Source organism: Nematolebias whitei, chromosome 9, assembly GCF_014905685.2.
Source record: "Nematolebias whitei isolate Nwh7 chromosome 9, NemWhi1, whole genome shotgun sequence".
NCBI lineage: Eukaryota > Metazoa > Chordata > Actinopteri > Cyprinodontiformes > Rivulidae > Nematolebias > Nematolebias whitei.
In genome coordinates this window covers 32,006,690-32,028,507 of record NC_056506.1, presented here as the reverse complement: position 1 = coordinate 32,028,507, position 21,818 = coordinate 32,006,690, and the positions used below count along the sequence as shown (strand labels likewise).

Below are 21,818 nucleotides of genomic sequence, written 5' to 3'. Positions count from 1 at the left end.
GTTTTTCAAAATAAGATTGGACATGACACACAACTGACTGATTGATGGATGAGTCACACGATCGGCATGGCATTTATATTTAAAATGCATAATTTTTAATTATTCAATTCAAGTCAATTCAATTCAAAAATACTTTATTAATCCCAGAGAGAAATTAAGTGTTGTCGTAGCTCATCATCCTGGTTTCATTCAAGAGTTGTTAGATGCTCATAGCTGTGGGAAGGAAGGATCTCCTGCAGTGAATCTGAAGGATCTGGCTACAGATACTGATCCGTGCACCCAGATCCAGCTTGCTGTCAGATCCCGCAGGCCTCTTGGTCCTCCTGGGCAGCAGGACTGCCCGAGTGCTGGACAGAATTCCTCCCTGAGCGATGATCACTCTTCCCAGCAGTCTGCAGAGCTCCTCATTGCCACAGACAGACAGCTGAAGGTGCCAGAGGAAGATCCCGGTCCTCCTGATGTCACAAGTTGAGTTTCCCACCAGCTTCAGAATCTCTGCAGTCAGGTACTCGAGCACCGCCGTCAGGTTGACAGGAATTTGTCCACGGAGCCTCTTTTTCAACTCATTTGGGATTTGATGCTGTAGTTGAGGTATTTCAGCTTTTGAGATGTTAATCAGCTGTTCCTGGTTGTTAAAAAACGCCTTGTTGTCATGGTTACGCATCATAACAAATGCCCCAAAGTAAAAAAAGTTTCAGATAAAATCCTTCCAGCTGCACAGCATCCGATACCAGAGGAAATAATCATCCGAAAAAAGTGATTTGCATCCAGAAAAAGAGGAATTAAAGTTTCCAAAAGCAATAACTCAGAATGAGTGTAACAGAGCTGCTCCAACATGCAGCCAACTTGAGCGGCGCAATTCTAGAACAGAGAACAGAATTTAGCAACTGCTACAACTTTGTGCAGGCCATGCTGCAGGATAAACTTCCTGCTGCAGCTGATCAGCTGTTCTCCGTGCAGAGTGTCAAAGTGGGCGTGGCCAAGAGCACTTGCAGGTGGCAAAGAGCAGAGGAGGCAGGGAGCTGAAATCCTGACATTCTGTGTTCTTTTAGAGAGTTTAGAAACATTGTTTACAATATTGCAAGAGTGTGGGAATTGTTTAAAATGCCTTTATATATTTTTTCTTCTATTTTTAAAGGTGTTTGAAACCCTTTCCATACTCTTGCAATATTCTAAATAATGTTTCTGAACTCTAAACGCTCTAAAAGAGTACAGCATGTCATGATCTTCCTCTATATGCCACGTGCCAGCACTCTAGGCTACGCCCACTTCTCTGCTGCAGAGCGGAGATCATGACATGCAGCAGCAGGAGGGAGCTTCTTCTTGCACATGTGGGCTGCACACAGGTACAGCAGGTGCTAAATAATTTGAAATAATTTATTTTACATAAACAATCCATGCCGATCATGCCATCAACCATCCAATTGAGTGTCATGTCCAATTTTATTTTGAAAAACCACAAAAGAGCGAGTCCGCAAAAGTCAAACCGCGAAGTAATGAGGGAACACTATGCAAGTGTTGTATTTTGACCAAAAAAAATCTTATGAACTTTTCAAATTGTCACCACTGAGACAATAATTAGAGATGACGTGATGGCCATAGGAACATGAGTTCAAACTACAAAGCAAAAATCTTTGGAAATCGTTGTCCTTTCAGAAAAATTTCAAATTTTCTACAGTTATGATTGAGACATTTGTTGTTTTTTTTATCTTTGCGATTGTTTCAGTTGTGTTTCTCTCCCACCTACCGGATGGTCCCAGCTAACAGAGGGTTGAAAGCGTACAGCCAGTCGTGCATCTCCTTGTCGTTGGTGGCCTGCAGCAGGATCCCACGGTGCTCAGTGCAAACAGCAAACGTGTTGGGAGTCTGAGAACACGAAACACGCAGGCGTTCAGACACATGCCGTGGGCAAACATTTACTGAACCTGTGTGTTTCCCCTCACGTACTCGCAGTAATGTCTGCTTGTCTTCGCTGTATTCCACCTTAGCGGACGACAGGTTGATGATGGCTCGCTCCACGTTGTCCCTCTCGCTGCGGTACAGGTAAACGTAAGGCCTGCGGACCACGACGAAGCGCCTCACCCAGCCACTGGTGTGGGGCTCCAGGAAGTGCAGGTAGCCCTTCCTTGACACAATGGGGCTGAATTTAAAATGAAACAAAATAAATAATCGCATGAAGAAAATAAATATTAGAATCTTTGCGATAATTCACCTTGTGGTCAGATTTGATCAGATTTGGCAGGTTTCATATAGAAAATTATCTGAATTTTGTCCAAAATACGTGTTTTTTTTTAATCAGTTTAAAACTAGAGAAGCAGCCTTTTGGCAGTGAAAGTTGAGTGCTTGATAGGGAATTTTTGGTCATAGTTTATGGATGTTTTTAATGACCATGGCTGAGAATGTTAACCCTGCCCATGAGTGTGGCTCCTTTGCATAAATAAGATAAAGCAATGTATCCAGTAGTGCTGATTGACTTTGGTAGTTTGCTGAAGAGGATAAAGCCAATAAAGCTAAAACAAAACTAAAGTAGCAAGTGAAGCTGCACAGTAGAAAGTGTAGCTAAATGCTAAAGTTAGCAAAACCATTGCTAAAAGCTAAAATTAGCTAAATAATAACTAAAAGCTAAAAGGAGCATGAGCAGACCAAAACAGAGCACGTATGCTAAAATCAATTTTAAAGCTTTTTGAAAGAATTGAAGATCTTAACATAATTTTTATGAGGAAACTTTTTGTAAATAAAATTACATTCCAAACAGTATAAAAGTTACTACTAAAAGTCACTGCACACTAATCCCAATCAAGCCAAACATTTAGATATATAAATGGTTAAAACAGCACGTGTGCAGAAGCAGTTTGAATTTACAAAAGGATCTACTGAAGAAACTATAAGCAGGATAAGAATAATTATTGTGTTTGCACAAATTGAGTAAAAATCCTCCACAAGTTGGTTGAAATTCACATTTCTTCTCCACACTGAAATGTATTCAAGTCTTAAATTACCAAACCATCAGCACGTTTCAGAGACTCAAATGAGTGTGTGGTCTGACCTGACACGGATCTCCTGGATGTCGGGAACAAAAGTGAATCCTCGGAGAATTTTCTTTCGGTCCACTGGGCTGAACGGGTCCAGGTCCGGTGTGGAAGCTCCTGAACTGGGATCAGTAAGTCTACGCAACAAAAGACAAAACAAGCTGAAAAATAAAATCATACTCAAATGTTGTTTAACCAGTTTTTTCCTCATTTTTATTTTAATTTGTAACAAAATCCTGACAATCTAGTACAACTGTGTCGGTATCGATTCATATTTAAAACAAAATTTATGTTATATTTCCATGCATTACTGTAATTAAATTTTCTCTTTCAATCTTTTTTTTGTAAGTAAAATTATATATGATCTAACAAAAAACAAACATGTTTAAAATTTTTAAGCCAACAGGACTTTAAAATATACAGTAGGTCCACTTCTACACATATTATCTTTGTTCTTAAAAAAATATTTTATCATTTACAATATCAACCGATTATTTTAATAAATCATGTTTGGATTGAAATAAGCCTAAATTTCAAATAGACCCAAAGTGATATTTTGTTTTCCAAACTGCAGCAAAACATTAAAAAAAACGCATCCGCCTGATGAAAATTAGCATAAAAATGTTTTTTTTTTGTCCCCTCACCGAAAGTCATAATGTCCGTCGACCAACGAGGGGCAGGTGGAGGAGGGAGTGAGAGTACTCAGTTCAGATAAGGACGATTCCCTCATGAATGATGCTGACATTTCGGAGAGCTAAAACACACACACACACACACACACACACCAATAACAAAACAATGAACCCAACACATGAGGGACAAATACAAAGACAAAACATCAACAGTTAAATGTGGTCGCCACAGACATGCGTTCAGAAAACAAGTCGATTGGATTTGTGTAATTTTGATCAAATGTAATGTATGAAAATCCTCAGTGTGTCTAAGAGCCCCTCGCTAATTCATATTTCATAAAGACAGGTAGTGTTAATATGTTAGGGGAGAGCAGTGAGAGAATAAAGAATTATACAGTGGTGCTTGAAAGTTTATGATGCCTTTAGAATTTTCTATATTTCTGCATTAATATGACCTGAAACATCAGATCTTCACACAAGTCCTAAAAGTATAAAGAGAACCCAGTTAAACAAATGAGACAAAAATATTATACTTGGTCATTTATTTATTGAAGAAAATGATCCAATATTACATATTTGTGAGTGGTAAAATTATGTGACCCTCTAGGATTATCAGTTAATTTGAAGGTGAAATTAAAGAGTCAGGTGTTTTCAATCAATGGGATGATGATCAGGTGTGAGTGGACACCCTGTTTGATTTAAAGAACAGGATCTATCAAAGTCTGATCTTCACAACATGTTTATGGAAGTGGATCATGGCACGAACAAATGAGATTTCTGAGGAGCTCAGAAAAAGAGTTGTTGATGCTCATCAGGCTGGAAAAGGTTAAAAAACATCTGTAAAGAGTTTGGACTCCACCAATCCACAGTCTGACAGATTGTGAACAAATGGAGGTTACCCTCCTCAGGAGTGGTGGACCAACAAAGATCACTCCAAGAACAAGGAGTGGAATAGTCAGTGAAGTCATAAAGGACTCCAGAGTAACTTCTAACAACTGAAGGTCTCTCTCACATTGACTGATGTTAATGTTCAGGAGTCCACCATCAGGAGAACTCTGAACAACAATGGTTCATGGCAGGGTTGAAGGAGAAGCCACTGCTCTCCAAAAAGAACATTGCTGCTCATCTGCAGTTTGTTAAAGATCACGTGGACACGCCAGAAGACTGTTGGAAGAATGTTTTGCGGACAGATGAGATCAAAATATAATTTTTGGTTTAAATGAAAAGTGTTCTGTTTGGAGAAAGGACAGCAATGCATTCCTGCATAAGAACCTTCTCCCATCTGTGAAACATGGTGGTGGTAGTGTCATGGTTTGGGCCAGTTTTGCTGCATTTGGGCCAGGACGGCTTGCCATCATTGATGGAACAATGAATTCTGAGTTACATCAGAGAATTATAGAGGAAAATGTCAGGACATCTGTCCATGAACTGAATCTAAAGAGAAGGTGGGTCACGCAGCAACACAATGACCCTAAACACACAAGTTGTTCTACCAAAGAATGGTTCAAATAAAGTTCATGTTTTGGAATGGCCAAGTCCAAGTCCTGATCTTAATCCAGTCCAAATGTTGTGGAAGGACCTGAAGCGAGCAGCATATTGAAGCAATACTGGATCATTTTCCTCAATAAATAAATGGCCAAATATAATTTTTTTGTCTCATTTGTTTCAATGGGTTCTCTTTATCTACTTTTAGGATTGTGTGAAAATCTGATGATGTTTTAGGTCATATTTATGCAGAAATATAGAAAATTCTAAAGGCTTCACAAACATTAAAGCACCACCGTAACTCATAGATAAATTACTTTTTTGGATACTTGAATGCTTTTTAGGACAGTTTTAAAGTAACTTATAAAACAAGTAGAACTGTAAATTAAATGGGTTTAAGATAAAGGGTTTACAAAATGACAGATGAAAGAGTAATAAGTAGATATTAGTAGTAGAGGAGGACTACAAGGCCCTGTTAAAGCTGTGGCTGTTAGGTGATGAAGAGTTTGACAGGTCAGGCTGAAGGGGCCTAAGCTGGGGCTCACCTTGCTTTCACTGGCACTGCTGCTCACCTGGCTGTACTCTCTGTTGAAGGTGTGCATCAGCAGACGCAGACACTGGAACAAACACAGAGGGGAGCAGAACACTTTATTAGTATGATTATTTTTAATATGCTCAATGAAATTAGATGTTATTTAAAGTAGAATGCAAGTATTAAGCGAGCACCCCAGCAGTCACCTTAGCAGCCAGCTCCTTCTGTCTCTGGTTGGGGCTGTCGGGGGTGGGGGGGCTGGTGCCAGGACTGTAGCTGAGGACGGGGCTCTTTGCAAAGTCGCTGATGTCGCCGCTCTTGTAAAGGGCCTCCTGTCCTGCCTGCAGAGTTGCTTCAAGCTTTTCCCTCAGCAGCAGGTAGTGTCTGGTCTTCTCCACCTTTAAAAAAAGCTCATTTTAAAGGAAATGCTCACAGACAACAGAAATCTGATGTAAAGTCAGGGCTGCAGGAACTGGCAACATGCCTTCTTTCAAAACATTCACTAACAAGACAGATCTCTGCTTGCTTTTAACATTTTAAATTAAAATATTGATATTTTGCAAGAACTTTACCTAAAATCAAGTGTCATTTTATACTAAGTAAAGAAAACTATATTATCTCATAAAAATAAATGACAGTTTGAGACCTTATTTAAGTTTAAACTAAAAGATGAATATTGATTTTTATTCTAGGAATTACAAAATAAGCCTCAAGATATCGCATTAAAAGCATTTGAATCCTGACTTTTCAGGATGTTACTTTGCTCTTTTAGATTGAACTACATATTGGCATGTTTGAAGTAGATCTTTTTACAGAGACTAAAGTTTGCAGGTTTTTGTGCAACTTTCTGAAATAAGTTGAGTTTCTGTGTAAAAACTGAGAAGCATAAAAAGAAGAAATTGCTTTCTGCTGAGCTCGTATTTCTGAGCGTGCATAAGAACAAAATCTAACTCAAACAAAATGAAAATAATGTTAATATTTTATTTTTCGCAGAACATCGTGTTGTCTCTTTTTTCAGTTTAGCTTTCTTGAGGTTTTTTTGTTTCGTGTATTTCTCCTGACAGCCTCCTCCACGGACCTCCTGCAGTAAGCTGAGCTTCTCCAGCTCCCACTGGTGGTCGAGGATGAGGCTGTCGCTGCGAGGCCTCCATCCTGCCAGGTTCTCCTCTCCTCGCACGTACGCCACCGAGGTGTCGAGCACGCGTCGACGACGACGCTGCATGCCTGGTAAAATAAAAAGAAGCAGGACATGCTTTGAGTCCATATATATATATAAATATTTTGGTTGTTTCATGAACAGTTTCCTTGCTTTAGCTTTAAATCACCTGGACTTCCGTTGTCTGCAACGTGGCAGAGAGTGATTTCATAAACTCCAGTGACACGGTTACTGCAAAAGAAAAAGAGGTAACTTCATTAGTAAATTTATGAAAGGTGTAAAAACCAGATTACCTAAAAAGCAACGCTCAATTCTGATCATTGATCATAGAAGTGTACCTCTCTGACGGCCTGAGGCAGCCAGTGCTGAAGAAGTTTCTGATGGAGCGAGAGGCTGGAAGCTTCATGTCACGAGAATAGAACACCATGCAGAAATCCTTGGTGATAACCGTCGGCTGGGTGCAGTTTTCCATCTGGTTGAAATATAAATCCATTAATAAAACACCATTCATACATATTCACCACTGCTTAAAATAAAACTTCACTTCATGAGAAAATGCTACAAAATCTGAAGCAATGGTTGCAGCTCTAAGCTGTTTATCTCAGCTAGGTTAGCTAACACTAACTTTAGTACAAAATATCCTGATGCATGCTCAATAATCCAGGTAGAAAAATCTAAAAAAGTTAAATCTGGTCCTCTGGACATTCAAAAAAACCAAAACAAAGCAAAACAACAAAAAATGTAGAAACGTTTCGTCTCTCGTCCGAGAGACGAAACGTTTCTACATTTTTTGTTGTTTTGCTTTGTTTTTTTTTTTTTTGAATGTCCAGAGGACCAGATTTAACTTTTTTAAATTTAGTACAAAATGACACTAAAGACCAGAATTCTTTTTTGGACACATTTTTCACATCAAACCAAATCTACTTTCTTTCATGATGCTATCTATTAATAATTGATACGTTTAAATGCTAAAAAAAAAGGGGTTTTCCTGGTTTTACACCACTGAAAAATTATATTCACATTATTCCTTTTTTAATGGGTGTACATGTCATGAAGTCCAGTTTAAAAAAACTTTAGGATAGGCTGAGAAAATGGATCAGCTGCGCATCCTGTTTTTCATTTGTCGTTTGGGGCTCAACAAAATAAATCTGGTTTGCTTCTTTCAAAAACAAATAGAAAAAAAAAAAAAAAAAAAAAGATTTTAAGAAAAAATAAATTGTCTGTCCAAAACCACCATTAAAAAAAACATATATATAAGAAAAAAGTAACTTTGGTCAGACTTTCAAAATGGCTCGTCAAATTCTACTTTTTTCCCTCCACTTGCCTTGCAGAGTTTTCAGACAATTACGTGTAAATTATGTGTTTTGACTCGTTCTTTTTTTTTTTTTTTGTACCTCCAGATAAGTAGAGAGGGTGATGTAGATCTTCTCTCCATACGGGGTGACCCTGTTCAGAAGCAGAGAGTTGTGCATAGAGCTGTCCCAAGCTGCCTCGAATCGGTAGAAAGTTCTACAATGAGCAAAAACAACATGTTTCATGAGGGAAGCTTGTAAAAAATCTTTTTTTAAAAATAACAATACTTCTAAAAATGTAACTATCATACCTATGATCGACTCCCAAAGAGACGCTGCCATAAAGAGAAACAAGCAACAAATTAAAAACAATTTAACTGCAGCTGTTATAGGTTCAAATCCAGGGTAACACTTTACAATAAGGCACACAAAATTTGATTAACTACTAGGGAACGCCTAAGGAACAAATCAGGACTTAATGGGTAGTTAACCAGTACTTACTGGGGAACACCCAGCCAAGCCTTATTGTGGGACTACTGGTTAATTACCTTGTAAATAAAGAGAAACTAATGAACTAATGGGTAGTTACTAAGGAAACCAAAGAGGAATGAATCAAAAGCTAATGGGTAGTTAACCAGTATTTACTGAGGAACACACAGCCAAGCCTAATTAGGGGACTACTGGTTAGTTACCACAGAAACAGAGGAGAAATTATCCAGGTGGGTTCTGAATAAACCCTGCACCAGTGAGGTCACAGCTCATAATTGTCAAAAACCTGTTTCCTAGTGATTACTAATTTTATTACCCATTAGCTACTGATTTGTTCCTGTTTAGTTTACTTGATAACTACCCATTAGTTCGTAATTAGTTCCTCTTAATTTACTAGGTAACTAACGAGCAGTCCCTTAATAAGGCTTGGCTGTGTGTTCCCCAGTAAGTACTGGTTATCTACTTATTAGCTCCTGATTTGTTTCTCTTTGGTTTGCATGTTAACTACCCATTAGTTCCTGATTAGTTCCTCTTCATTTCACATGTAACTAACCAGTAGTCCCCTAATAAGGCTGTGCTGTGTGTTTCCCAGTAAGTACTGCTTAACTACATATTAACTCCTGATTTGTTCCTGATTCGTTCTGAGGTGTTCTCTAGTGGTTAATCAAATTTTGTGTACCTTATTGTAAAGTGTTACCAAATCCAGCAAATAAAGCAGAACAACATGAGAAATGCAAGAAACATCTGGCTGGGTTGAAAAAACAAAAAATACATTACAAAGTGTGTAATGTGAAAAAGGTTAGGTAAAACAGAAAAGTGCTGTTGAAATAATAAGAAATACATTTAAAAAAATTAAACGCTATAATTCAAGATCAGCTCAAGATTCATACTTGTCATCGTGTTTTGGCCAAAGGTATCCAGAGGACAGGATGTTGAGGGACAGGATGTTGGGGTCTATGATGGTCTCGTCAGCCTCCGGAGTGTTTCGGATACGACCTGTGGAGGATTTAGGATGAAATCCATCCTTTCTAGTTTTAACTTTTTTTTTTATTTTTTAGATTTGATGTTTAATTAATGTGACCAGAAATGCTTCTTACCAATAACGAGCTCCTTCACCTCCTTCCACTCGATATCATTTCCGGCTTCATGAGCGATGGTAACTCTGATCCTTCTCTGAATGCCCTGTGCAGGTGAGGAGAGAACAGGAAGGTCAGGAACGGTGAGAACATGGTCACAAATTTATCTTTGGAACTATGATGGCTTCCTGTAGGTCAGACCTGGTGTAAGAGGAATGTCCCGTGGCAGGGCATCCCCCCTCTGTGGTCGACTACAGCTGGAATGTAGCTGGAAACAGAAACACGGCCAACATGCCTCAACTGAACACTCACGGCACTTAAAGCTGTATTTTTCATGGTATTCATTGCTGTCGGTCTTGAAGTGGCGGCACAAATAAAACAGGACTCACTCTCCGTTAGCTTCTAGCTCACAGATCTCAAAGAAGACCATGAGGTCGTATTTGGCATGACAAGGTCCTGCAGTGGAGCGGGTCAGCGTGCTGAGCTTGGTGGCCGGCACTGAAAGAGAAAACACATCTATATTTAACAGAACGGATGGAAATTAAATGAGCATCTAATTTCTCTGCTGCCTCCATCTGAAAGTCTCTGCATCTGGATTTTTAGGCTGCTGCTCTTTATCCTCATTTGGTTAATTGTGATGATTTGCAGTTAGTTTTATTAAGACTAAACAGTTCAATGAGAAAAATCAAACAAACCCACAGATTATTGGATGGTAATATTCCTGGTGGTTCAGGAAGAATGATCGTTTTTCTTTTAAACCTTGTTTATTCTCATAAATCGTTACAGACCAATAGATCAAACCACATACTAATTTATATTTATGGTTAGTAATTGATGCCAGCCCGAACATAAAATCATAACTCTATGTGGATATTAATTCAGAAGTTTTATTTAAACAATTTACAGCCATGACACAAGACTAATTTATTTAAAAGCTTAACAATTTGGCTAAAAGCACCTAAAAAGTAATTAAACAACTGGATTTAATGTATTTTTCTGCAAAATGTAAAGCATTATAGCAATATTTAACTCTCATATCCGGATCATTTTCTATCTGATTATCTGAAAAATCATTTTCAGCAAGAAACTTCTCTCTGCCATGCGTTCAAAAACTCGGCCCGTTTTGCTGATGTTCAGATTCCAAACTATAATATAAAGTGTTCAGCATGAAGATTTAAACAGGCTGGGAGAAGATAGAAGATAACTGTGGAGTTTAAAGACAACCAAAATAAAACAATTCTGTCATAACAATAAGTCTGATTGTTACAAACCCCTAAATAGTTATTAAAGTGTTTTATTATGGTCACAAACCATAAGCACACACTACAGCAAACTAATGAAGCAGTCTGACCGTCTGACAAAACCTATTTAATGCAGTCCGTGTGCGGTCTGGTAAAACATTTATCACTTGCTTTTTTATAAATATACTGTATATAGTGAATATCATTTCGTAATCAAAGCAGATCATTTTTTCTCAAAATAATACCCCAAGAGAGGCGATTAAATAAGATTTACTAAGATTTGTTCAAAAGCTGAGAAATTGAAAGAGGTTTCGGTCTGTAAAGTGTCTTTGATACGTCGAGACCTATAAGTTAAGATAGATAAGATAAGATAAGATAAGATAAGATACGATACGATGCGATGCGATGCGATGCGATGCGATGCGATGCGATACGATGCGATGCGATGCGATACGATGCGATGGATACGATGCGATGCGATGCGATGCAATATGATACGATGCGATACGATACGATGCAATACGATACGATGCGATCCGATGCGATCCGATGCGATACGATGCAATACGATAAGATGATCGAACTTTTTTGATCCCAAAGGAATAGTATAAACAGTGTTAAATAGTCTTTCAAATATCATTATTGTCTACCTGGTTTTGATAGGGGCATGACCCGGGGAAACTGCCTCCTGGAGGGTCTCAGAGGACTGAAAGAAATCAAAACCGTTATCTATAAAGAGGAAAAACGTTCTCTTTGATCAGATATGTAAAATGATCATTTGAAAGCAAAAGTCAGATCTCTTCCAAACCTGATCAAATCTTTGCACAGTGGAGGGAAGGGCTCTTTCTGATAGTGCCCGAACACCTCGAAGACGATGGGCTGGGTCTTGATGTACTCCACAAAGGTCTTGGTCACCTCCACCGTGATCTATCAGAGAGAAAATGTTATTCACGTGGATCATTAGATCAGCTCAGTAACACATTAATATTCAGGAGAGAGATTAAAAAGAATGGATGACAAGAAAAAAAAAGCATATTTATCACTGATATTGTTTCACCATCTGTTACTTACATTTTGGACGTGGTAGAAGCCCAGTGGTGGTCCTCTGCCAGTGTTCTTTAGTGGCTCAGTGGAAAAAGCTTCATCGTGACGGTGGATGAAGCTGGAGAAAAGTATTCAAAACGTCTCACTTTGGAAAATAGCCAGTTAAATCAGGAGGAATAAATTACAATAATAATAAACTAACAGCAGGAAGTCATATTTGCTAAATCTGTGTAGAAATTCCCATTACAACAAAAAACTGCATAAAAATTCAGTTGAATGTCTTGTAAAGCCCAAGTAACTCACTTAAACTGGCAGAAGATGTCGGCATATTCTGCTGAGATGCTGGAGGCCTGTAAGACTGTGACTCTGAAGGTGAAGGTGCTGCCAATCTTCAGGTGGGACAGAGACTTTTCTGGAGACAGCTCCAGAGGAAAGTCCAGACCCAGTCCTAAAGTCTTTGCTGGGCTGTGAGGAGCTTCCAGGGTGGCTGCATGACACGGAGGAAGAAACACACCAAATCTGAGCTTCATTCATGTCTACAAGACGTTGGATAAACAATATTGTGTTCTAAAGAGTTTCTTTTTTAATTCCTGAAAAGAGTCAATGTGACAAAAATTTAGTCTGTTGTACTAACTGACCTCTGCACAGACTTTTTTTTTTTTTTACCTGCGCAGGTGTTGTTGTTAACTTCATCTGCTGAGATTCCAATCTCAACATTTTGTCCTTCTCCCTCTACGATCCTCAGCTCCTCCTGGGAGGTGTTGGAGTGCGACAAACCTCCAGGACACGACTCAGGCTGGAAATGGAACAGGACAACGCCGGGGCATCAATATTCACGAGCAGAAACGTTTTTTTGGGGGGGTTTTTTATATGATCCGAAAAACGTTCTTTCAGATCTTTCGTCTCAAGTACCTTCTCAAACTGGGTGTCTTCAAAGGAGATCTTAGCAGTTCCTGACTGTCGAACTCCAGAGCCGTAATCGGGGGCCTCCTCATCAGCTTAACAGAGAAAAGAAGATGTTACGTCTGAAAGTCACGTTTACAAACTAAACATAAAAACTATATATTTACATATATGTACCTGAGATGGCCTGCACAGCCACTCTGAGGAAACCTTTGACCTCTCCCTTCTCGCTGACAATGGCCACGCGGTGCACCAGAGGCACCGGGTACAGAAGGTTACTCAGGTAAACAAAAGCCCTGATGAGACAGGTGAGAAAATGGTGAGGATTTTTTATTTTCTCTAAAAAAAAAAAACTTTCATTGCGCACAGCTTTTATTTATTAGGCGGCACACCTGCCAACCAGACGGAACCACGGGAAGCGGTCGTAGAAAGGGTCTCCTCCGGTCAGAGCGTGGTCGCAGTCCTCCACAGCAGAGCTGGGCAGCTCCGCAGCTCGGTCATACATCTCCCTCATCAGGTCCAGCCTCTGCCTGCAGGGGGCGCCAAGCACAGGGGGTAAAGAGCTTAAAGAGCAGATGGTAAAGACCCAAGTGTTTGCATTTTTTTAAACTATTTTTATAATGTGATTAATAACTACTACAGATAAATACCTGGAATTTTGACCAATAAACTGGTTTGAAATGTTTGTATCACTAGATGTTTGGTACCTGAGTTTTTCCAGAGTCCAGTAATGTGTGGCTCCATTCTTTTGATCCTGTACTTCAACAGCTACTATGGTTTGGGGGAAGGGTCGTGTCTCTCGCTCTTTGGCCACACTGGACGGCAGCAGGTCAGGTGGAAGTGGGGAGTAAAGAGTGTCTGTCAACAGGACAAACTGGAACTGCACCTGTAAACATTTAGTATGTGTGTGTTTTAAACGTGTTTAAAACCCTCAAATTAGATTTCATTCTTTAGTTAGAAACCAAACCAACAAGCATGATCATTTTTCCAATTCCAAAGTATGGAAAACTCTTCTATAAATAATTCCTGACCTTTTTCTTCAGCTCCACACTGATGGCATTTGCCTCTTTGAGGAAGATGGCGTTGCCCCAGAGCAGATCCCTGAGAGACGTGAACTGGTAGAAACGCCACTTTCTGAACGCCCACAGAGCCAGCTCGGTCTCACGCTTTGTCCACGGCACTGCAGATTAATAGAGGCAAGGAGTCAGTCAACGCTCACTAAATGAAGCCAGATGAATAGATGGCCTAAAAATATAAAGTAAAACTGTATCACCTTCTTCCTCAGGCTCCTCCTCTTCCTCAGGGGACTCCAAATAACGAGAGTCCACTTGTTTCCGAAGGGCTTCCAGTTTGCTCTCATAGTCCTGGAAGAATACATGATGTGTTTTTTTTTTTTTTCTAGTCAGTTTTTGATAAGCAGGAAACAAGAAAAACTGAAGTTTTCAGTGTAAAATCACTTTTTACTCACCAGCCTCTGCTGCTCAAGCAGATTGCTGGCTTCTTCTCTCTCTTTACGGTACTGATCTTCAAGCTCCTGAAGCCTGAAACATTTTATTTCAACCAATAAGAAAGATCAGATTCTACTTATAGTAATAATTTGATAAAACAAGATGTAAGGTTTACATCAAAGCAAAAAAAAAACCCCATCTGTTCTAATAGCAGCAGAGCCGACCTGGGGCATAGGCAGTAAAGGCAAACGCTAAAGGCGCCGTCCATCCAGGGTAGAGTTGCATTCGGGCCTAAAAAATCCGACCTGGCCCCAGCCCATAGCCATTTTTACCAAACCTGAACCAACCTTATCATTTAACTGTAATTACAGGCCCAAACCCAGAAAAAAAAGACTTTTTTTAAAATTAAGCGTTTACTGCTTTTGTAAGCAAATCAGTTTGACATGATATTTTAAAAACATATTTCAAAGAAAGGAAGTTATAAGATTTATTGTTTATTAACAAGTCGCCAAATGGATGTTAACATACAAAATGAATAGCATAAAAAAATCAACTCTAAAAATAGGCTATTATACAGATGAACAAAATATTTTTAGAGCAAAATTATTTGGAAAAATATAGAACAAGGCTATTTTAATTGAACGTGCTGCTCGCTTCGGCTTTTGTAGCTTCAGATGATGCAACTTCCTTCACTGCCGACTACAGCAGGGTGCAGAGATGCGCACAGCTTATGATCAGGTGATCCATTTGAAGCTTAAGACTTTTTTTACCTCTTTCAATCAGCCGGTCAACAGACACGCGCGGCTAATGATCCCGTTGTCTATCTGAACTTAACAGGACTTTTTTTTTTACCTCTTTCAATCGGCCGGTTGAACCTACCTCCTCCTCAACAAGTAGACTAACACAGTTTTATATTGTGCATTCTTATTTAGTTTTCTTTGTGCTGTATGATTCGTAAAACTGTATCAAAAGCACGAGATCGACCCGGCCCGCCCATCAAGCACATTATTTTGGCCTGATCTGGCCCGAATTTTGGATCGGGCCGGGCAGGGCTGGGCCCGGGTTAGAAATCGCAGCTTTAATCCAGGGGGCGCCACAAATGGAAAACAAAAAAAATGAAAGTAGCTTTCACTATTCTTATTAAAACTAATATTTCCTAAAATGAAAACTTCACACTAATTTACCTGCATAGCAAAGCATATTAAATACTACTACTATTAAGAAAAATAATACTTTGCTTAGCTCACCCCTCCTCTCCTACTATATTAGACGGTAACAATTAGCTAGGCCGGCACTGAACAGCAGTGAGGTGATTGATAGTTGAGAGAATGATGATTCACGCTTTTTTATTTTTTCCATAAGATTTTTGTAATCTAACTACTTCTCCATTTATTTATAATTTTACTTCTTTAGCCATTTATGAAGTTTAACATTAAGCTCTTTCAGGAGATGAGAGCTATGACTTTTGGTTTTTGTAAAATTTATACTTAAAAATAATAATAAAAAATAACTTTGTAAATATTTTCTCTATAGAAATTCATGGAAATCTCTGATTTCTTGAAAAACACAATTCTCTATGAAATCTGCCTCTACACAATACATCTGTTTTAGGTTACTTTGAGTTTTCAGCTACCATTTTGCTACTTTTAGCTAGAATTCTGTTGCTTTTAGCCAACAATTTGCTACTTTTATTAACCTTTATTAAGCCAGGCAAATCCCATTGAGATCACAGATCTTTTTTTCAAGGGAGGCCTGGGCCTGAAGGCAGCTTAACATGCATGTTTTGGATCTGTGGGAGGAAACCGGAGTACCCAGAGAAAACCCACGCAAGCACGAAAAAAACATGCAAACTCCACACAAAAAGACCCCAGGTCCAACCAGGGATTGAACCCAGGACCTTCTTGCCGTGAGGGAAGAACTTTTTAACTTTTAGTTAGTGTTTTGATATTTTTAGCTAGCCTTTGATACTTTTAGCTTGTAGCCAGACTGTTGCAAATTTTCTAAAATGGACTTGCGACCTGTCCAGGGTGTCCCTCGCCTCTTGCACAGTGATGGCTGGACATGGGCACCAGTGACCCCCGCGACCCAGAAAGGAAGAAGCGGGTAAAGATAATGGATGGATGGATGGATGTTGTGAATTTTGGCTTCTATCTAGAGCTTTGGAACTTTTAGCTGTTAGCAAACTTTTTGATATATTTAGCTTTTAGCCAGCCTTTTTGCTACTTTTAGCTTCTAATTAAACTTTTGAAACTTTTAGTTTTAGGGTAGTATTTTGCAAATTTTATCTTTAGTTTGCCTGTTTTACTTTAGCTTCTACCATTTTGCTGCTTTTTGGCATTTAAATAATGTTTTGCTTCTTTTATGTTTTAGCTAGTATTCTTCTTTTACCTTTAACAATTTACTCTTAGCTTTTTTGACTAATTTCTGCAAAGTCATTCAGCACTCTGAATTCACGTTTGCAGAAAAAGTAATTTGTCTAGTTATTTTTGAACCGCCTAAGTTAAAGCCCCTCCGTCCCCACCTCTGCTCCATCTCCTGCTTCATGTCGATTCCTTGTTTCTCGAGAAGCTCCCTCTGAGCGAAGGCCCAGTCGACTGGCTCCACCGGTGTCTCCGCGCATGGCGTCCTCTCTCGCTCCAGACGGGCCTGCTCCGGGTCGTTGAAGCGGAACACGTGGCTCTTACCCATGATGATGCGGTTTCCTTAAAAACATGTAAACGTGAATTTAAAAGAAATAACTTTGGTTTAGCAAAATTACTGACAGCGTTTAGTGGTTAATAATGTCAGCCTCATCATTTCAAAGCTTGGTCCTGTTTAAGTGTTTCACGCTGGAGTTTTTCTTACCGGACCGCAGAACAGTAGGTGAAGTCACTCTCTTCCCATTGACATATGTCTCCGCTCCCTCACATGGCTCAAGAATGACACAACCTGATCACGAAAACAATTCACGTTTCCCATCACATTTTAATAGTCTGTTGGAAATATTTTGACTGCACGTTCACACACAGGAACAGCCAGCCTTTACCTTCTCCCTGGGGGCCGGTGGTACTGCTGAAGGTGCAGTGCTCGTCTTTAATGAAGTGGCCGCTGAGAACGATATCCTGACGAGTTTTGGCATTTTCACGCCCAACCCTGATGAAAAGAAGTATAAAAAAAAGAGTTTCAAACTTATTTTAAAACTTCAGCAAACAGGACCGATTGAATGCAAAATGGTAAATCGTGAAGATTTACTTGGTGGTGCCATCTTTGATGTAATACAGCAGACACTCAGACATCAGAGGGTCCTCGTTGAGGTTCACCAGGTGAGGGGTCTATGAGCAAAATGTTAAAGAAGCTGTTGTAAGCCTCCATTAAGACCTCTCTGTACATGTCACCACGTTCACAAGATTATTCTACCTTTTTGGGGGAGAACACACCAACAGTGCCTCCATCCTCTCTCATGGCAACACCCATCTCTGCCAGCAGAGCCTCTCTACAAAGAAAATCAAAGTTGGAGCAAAAACAGAGGATTTAAAAAGGACAACACAGATGTTACAAGAGTTTCGTTGTCACATGCACTTTCCACTAATTTAAACTTTAAGCTTCTAAGCTACACAGCTGCGAGTTTGAAAATGACATAAAATACAATAAATTCATCATGAGAATAAATAAACGACTCAATGTTTTAAAACCATTTGAGCAAAGAAACAACTGAGTGATAAGTTAATGCACAAGTCAGTGTGAATGCCATGTATCCAATATCAAAAATTTAATTATCTTTTCCAAATGAGCTTTTGTGCTTAATGAAGTTTTTTTTTATTTGTTTGCAAGATAACTTCAAGATTTATATTGACATTTGTAAAAGATAGGAATAAACACAGTTTAGAAGTACAGTAGTCCTTCGCTACTTCACAGTTCATTTTTCACAGACTCTCTCTAGCGTGGTTTTTCAAAGTAAGATTGGACACGACACACAATGGCTGATTGATGGATGAGCCGCATGATCGGAATTGGATTTTTTATTTAAACTAAATTATTTAAAATTATTTAGCACCTGTGTGCAGCCCACAGCTAGGCGGGGAAGCTTTCTCCTTTAGCTGATCAGCTGATCTCCGTGCAGAGCGGAGAAGTGGGTGTGGCCAAGAGGGCTAGCAAATAGCAGAGAGCTGAAATCATGACATGCCGTGCTTTTTTAGAGCGTTTAGAGTTTAGAAACATTGCTTAGAATATTGCAAGAGTGTGGAATAAGCTACTACTTACTACTTGTACTACTATTCCTACTTTGCAGTTTTTCACTTATCGCGGGGCTACAGGGTACGGCTCCCCCGCGATAAACGAGGGACTACTGTAATCAGATTTTGATCCGGATTTCTAGATTTTGTTTTGTTTATTACTATTTCAAGCAAAGTCTGATATTTTGACATTTTATCTAAACAAATACACAACTCAATAAATCTATAAAAAGTGATTTTGTGCTTGCTGGCTGGAATAAATATGATTTACTGTAATATTTTTATGTAGTTATACAGGATAAAGCACAGTGAATGAAAGTGTGTAGTATTTTCCAGCCTTGATGTAGGTCTGATTCTTGTTTAGTGCCTTGTAAGTCTAAGTTCAACCTTTTTTAAAACACTAAACATGCATCTGAAGTTGCCTGACAGAGTAAACAGACTGAGCATCATTTTAATCCACAGTGCAGAGCTCACAGCCGTCAGATTACTGAACGCTCCTCAGTTCTGTTTCCTTCAAAGCTTTGTGTCAGATCTAAAGTTGGTTCTGCTATGTCATGCTAAACAAAGGAAACAAAGGTTGATGCTGAAAGATTAATTTTACTGTTTCAATGGAAGGATTTAGGGTAAAGGCAATGAATGAGAATAATCAAAGTTGGGAAAAGTTTAAAAATAAATAGCACAAATATGTCGGACGAACCTCTCCATGCGAATGGCTTCAGTACGACGCAACTTCTCCTCCCACGTCTCATTGAGCTCTGCAATGATCTTCTCTGTTTCCTGTTGATAAAAAAATAAACATAGTCCATTCTCACATGGGTGATCCTGACGTTTACATCCATCAACGTCCGTTCTCTGTTCTTCCTACCTTGAGCCGTTCGATGGCCTCCTCGCTGGCCGGGCTGAAGATGCGGTCGTGGAGGTTGCTGATGGAGGCAGCGCGACTGGACAGGGCGGAGAGCGAGGGGGAGGGACTCATTCCCGTCATGACGTTGGTCACTGTGGAGAGATCACCCCTTTGATTGACAGCCTGGCGATTATTGGCAAAGTTCTTGTAATCGCACAGGTCTGTCAGAGAGAGAGGCATGGTACGGAACAAAGGACAGGAGGTGGGAGCAAACGCCAGGTTTTCAGGCACAGACATTGGGGATCGAGAGGAGCACATGGAGACATGGATTCAAAAGGATAAAAACAGGGAGGAGTACAAAAAAAAGAAGAAGAGAAAGCTCAAATAATGGATCCAAGAAGAACAGCTGTTTAGCTTACCAACGCCAGTGAGAAAAGAGCAACTCAAACAACAAAGCTCAAAATGTTACAGTTTGAAAGCAAAAGAGCTCAAGCTTTTACTTCCAACAAGAAGCTTTCAAACATGATTATAGCCACGCAAATTAAAAAAGAGAAATGTCTGATGAATTCCAAACATGGGAGTTTGATGAAGCGCAAACTGATGCCTTCAAAACTGAGTAACAAGCCTTTGGTAGCAGCGCTCCCGGCAGACCTCCAAGCACCCGATCCACTGCTCCAATTACAAAATCTCCACACACAGAGAACCAGGAGGCAAAAAAACAACATTCTGTAAAGTTCTCCTCATCAAAACTGTTTTTCATGCCCAAATAATCTTGGGTACCACTTTAAAATAAGGCTCCCCTTATAGCTGGCTATAAATAGTTCATAGATATGTTATTAATTCCTCTATAAACACTTTATAAATCATTAATAACTGCTTATTCTTCATTAATTAATGGTGACAGAGAGACTAAACTGACCAGTTTGTTGCCAAATAGTGAGCCAATCTGTTCACCTATATATTTCATCTAGAGTTGTTAGATTCAACATTTCAGACTAAGTTACTACCTTGTAAGCACAATACGCATTTGTTAACCTATTTCTTTAGCATATACTTTATCACTATCACTATTATAAGAATCTACAACTAATATTATATCCTAAAAAAATAGGTTTACAAATGTTTATTGTGTAGTAACTTAGTCTTAAACGTTTAATATAACAACTTTAGATTAAATATATAGGTGAACAGATTTGACTCACTATTTGGTAAGAAACTGCAGTTTTGTCTCTGTCACCCTTAATTAATGCATAATAAACAATTATTAATGATTCATAGAGTGTTTATAGAGGAATTAATAATGTATCTATAAACTATTTATTAGCCATCTATAAGGGGAGTCGTATTGTAAAATGGTACCTAATCTTGTAATAAATCATTGAAAAGATTGTTTTCAACCTAAACTTTTAACACGCTTTGTCAAAATATGTTACTTTAAACAGTTAATTTAATAAAAAAATGAACTGATATCCAAAGAATGCTCGTCAAAATGAAGTATTAAGCATCTAACAAACACTGGCTTATATTTTTGTTTGTTTTGCACAATTTAGAGACAGAAGAGCGTATTATGGAAAGGTTTGGACATCCCAAGTGATATTAGCTGTTAGATAACTGTGACTCAAGTTTTAGACCCACTGCACACTCAAATGTTGTAACTGTAGTATGCTTTCACTTCCTCTAAACCAGAGCCTTTTTGATCAAAAGAGCCATTTCTGCCCCTTCGCTCACTAAATAAAACGTGTCTGGAGCCACAAAACCTGCTAAAACTGTGATTATCAACTGATGGCCCATGGGCCACTGAGTTTGTTGGAGGGGAGGCTTTTCTGGCCAGTGAGGGTGACATTATAAAACTAAAATCATATCATCAATTTGATTTTTTTAAATATATTTTTACATTTTAGGACAAAAAAGACCATATCTGTGTTACCTGTTGTTTTGTCTGTACAGCACTTTGGTTGGCCTTGTAGCTGTTTTAAGTGCTTTATAAATAAAGTGGTATGATATGGTATGGTATATCATGTAAAGAAGGAAAATAATTATAGTTTATACCAATTTTGATAAAAATGAAGACACTGAACTCTGCAGGCCTACGTGAGGAATAATAAATATCAGGCGGGGCTGTGGTAGCTCCAACAGTTAGTGCAGAAATCTTGTAATCCTGAGGTTGTGGGTTCAAGCCCAGGTCGCATCAGGAAGGGAATCTAGCGTAAAATGAATTGCCAAATCTTTCATGCGAGTGGTGACCCCTGAAGAAGGGAGCAGCCGAAAAAAACTTACTTACTACTTCAACAATTTACTGCAGGATCAATAAAGTTCTTATCTCATCTTACTAGTAGTTATCGAGCAACATTTACAAAAATTTGACAGTAAAACTGCCAAAACTAGCTTTTTCTGTTGTGGGTATAAAATCAATACAGTAGTCCCTCGTTTATTGCA

General features: G+C 39.0%; 1 protein-coding gene across 1 annotated transcript in view; it reads right to left on the bottom strand.

The window, feature by feature from the left end:
- The window catches only part of kif1ab (kinesin family member 1Ab), a 34,710-nt gene that overhangs the window by 1,266 nt on the left and 11,626 nt on the right, over positions 1-21,818 (bottom strand). The window contains exons 14-47 of the mRNA XM_037682259.1: positions 19,404-19,603; positions 19,236-19,315; positions 17,724-17,799; positions 17,559-17,638; positions 17,353-17,459; positions 17,172-17,255; positions 16,849-17,029; positions 14,348-14,420; positions 14,153-14,243; positions 13,911-14,059; positions 13,587-13,765; positions 13,272-13,409; positions 13,057-13,175; positions 12,889-12,974; positions 12,643-12,772; positions 12,280-12,463; positions 12,004-12,094; positions 11,741-11,859; positions 11,583-11,638; positions 10,081-10,189; positions 9,893-9,959; positions 9,713-9,797; positions 9,506-9,611; positions 8,438-8,461; positions 8,229-8,343; positions 7,173-7,306; positions 7,004-7,065; positions 6,757-6,902; positions 5,885-6,076; positions 5,692-5,763; positions 3,674-3,783; positions 3,047-3,166; positions 1,948-2,140; positions 1,748-1,866 (exon numbers count right to left, since the gene is read on the bottom strand). Of these exons, the coding sequence (XP_037538187.1) occupies positions 1,748-1,866; positions 1,948-2,140; positions 3,047-3,166; positions 3,674-3,783; positions 5,692-5,763; positions 5,885-6,076; positions 6,757-6,902; positions 7,004-7,065; positions 7,173-7,306; positions 8,229-8,343; positions 8,438-8,461; positions 9,506-9,611; positions 9,713-9,797; positions 9,893-9,959; positions 10,081-10,189; positions 11,583-11,638; positions 11,741-11,859; positions 12,004-12,094; positions 12,280-12,463; positions 12,643-12,772; positions 12,889-12,974; positions 13,057-13,175; positions 13,272-13,409; positions 13,587-13,765; positions 13,911-14,059; positions 14,153-14,243; positions 14,348-14,420; positions 16,849-17,029; positions 17,172-17,255; positions 17,353-17,459; positions 17,559-17,638; positions 17,724-17,799; positions 19,236-19,315; positions 19,404-19,603 (3,877 nt within the window). The remainder of the gene's footprint in view (positions 1-1,747; positions 1,867-1,947; positions 2,141-3,046; positions 3,167-3,673; positions 3,784-5,691; positions 5,764-5,884; positions 6,077-6,756; positions 6,903-7,003; positions 7,066-7,172; positions 7,307-8,228; positions 8,344-8,437; positions 8,462-9,505; positions 9,612-9,712; positions 9,798-9,892; positions 9,960-10,080; positions 10,190-11,582; positions 11,639-11,740; positions 11,860-12,003; positions 12,095-12,279; positions 12,464-12,642; positions 12,773-12,888; positions 12,975-13,056; positions 13,176-13,271; positions 13,410-13,586; positions 13,766-13,910; positions 14,060-14,152; positions 14,244-14,347; positions 14,421-16,848; positions 17,030-17,171; positions 17,256-17,352; positions 17,460-17,558; positions 17,639-17,723; positions 17,800-19,235; positions 19,316-19,403; positions 19,604-21,818) is intronic.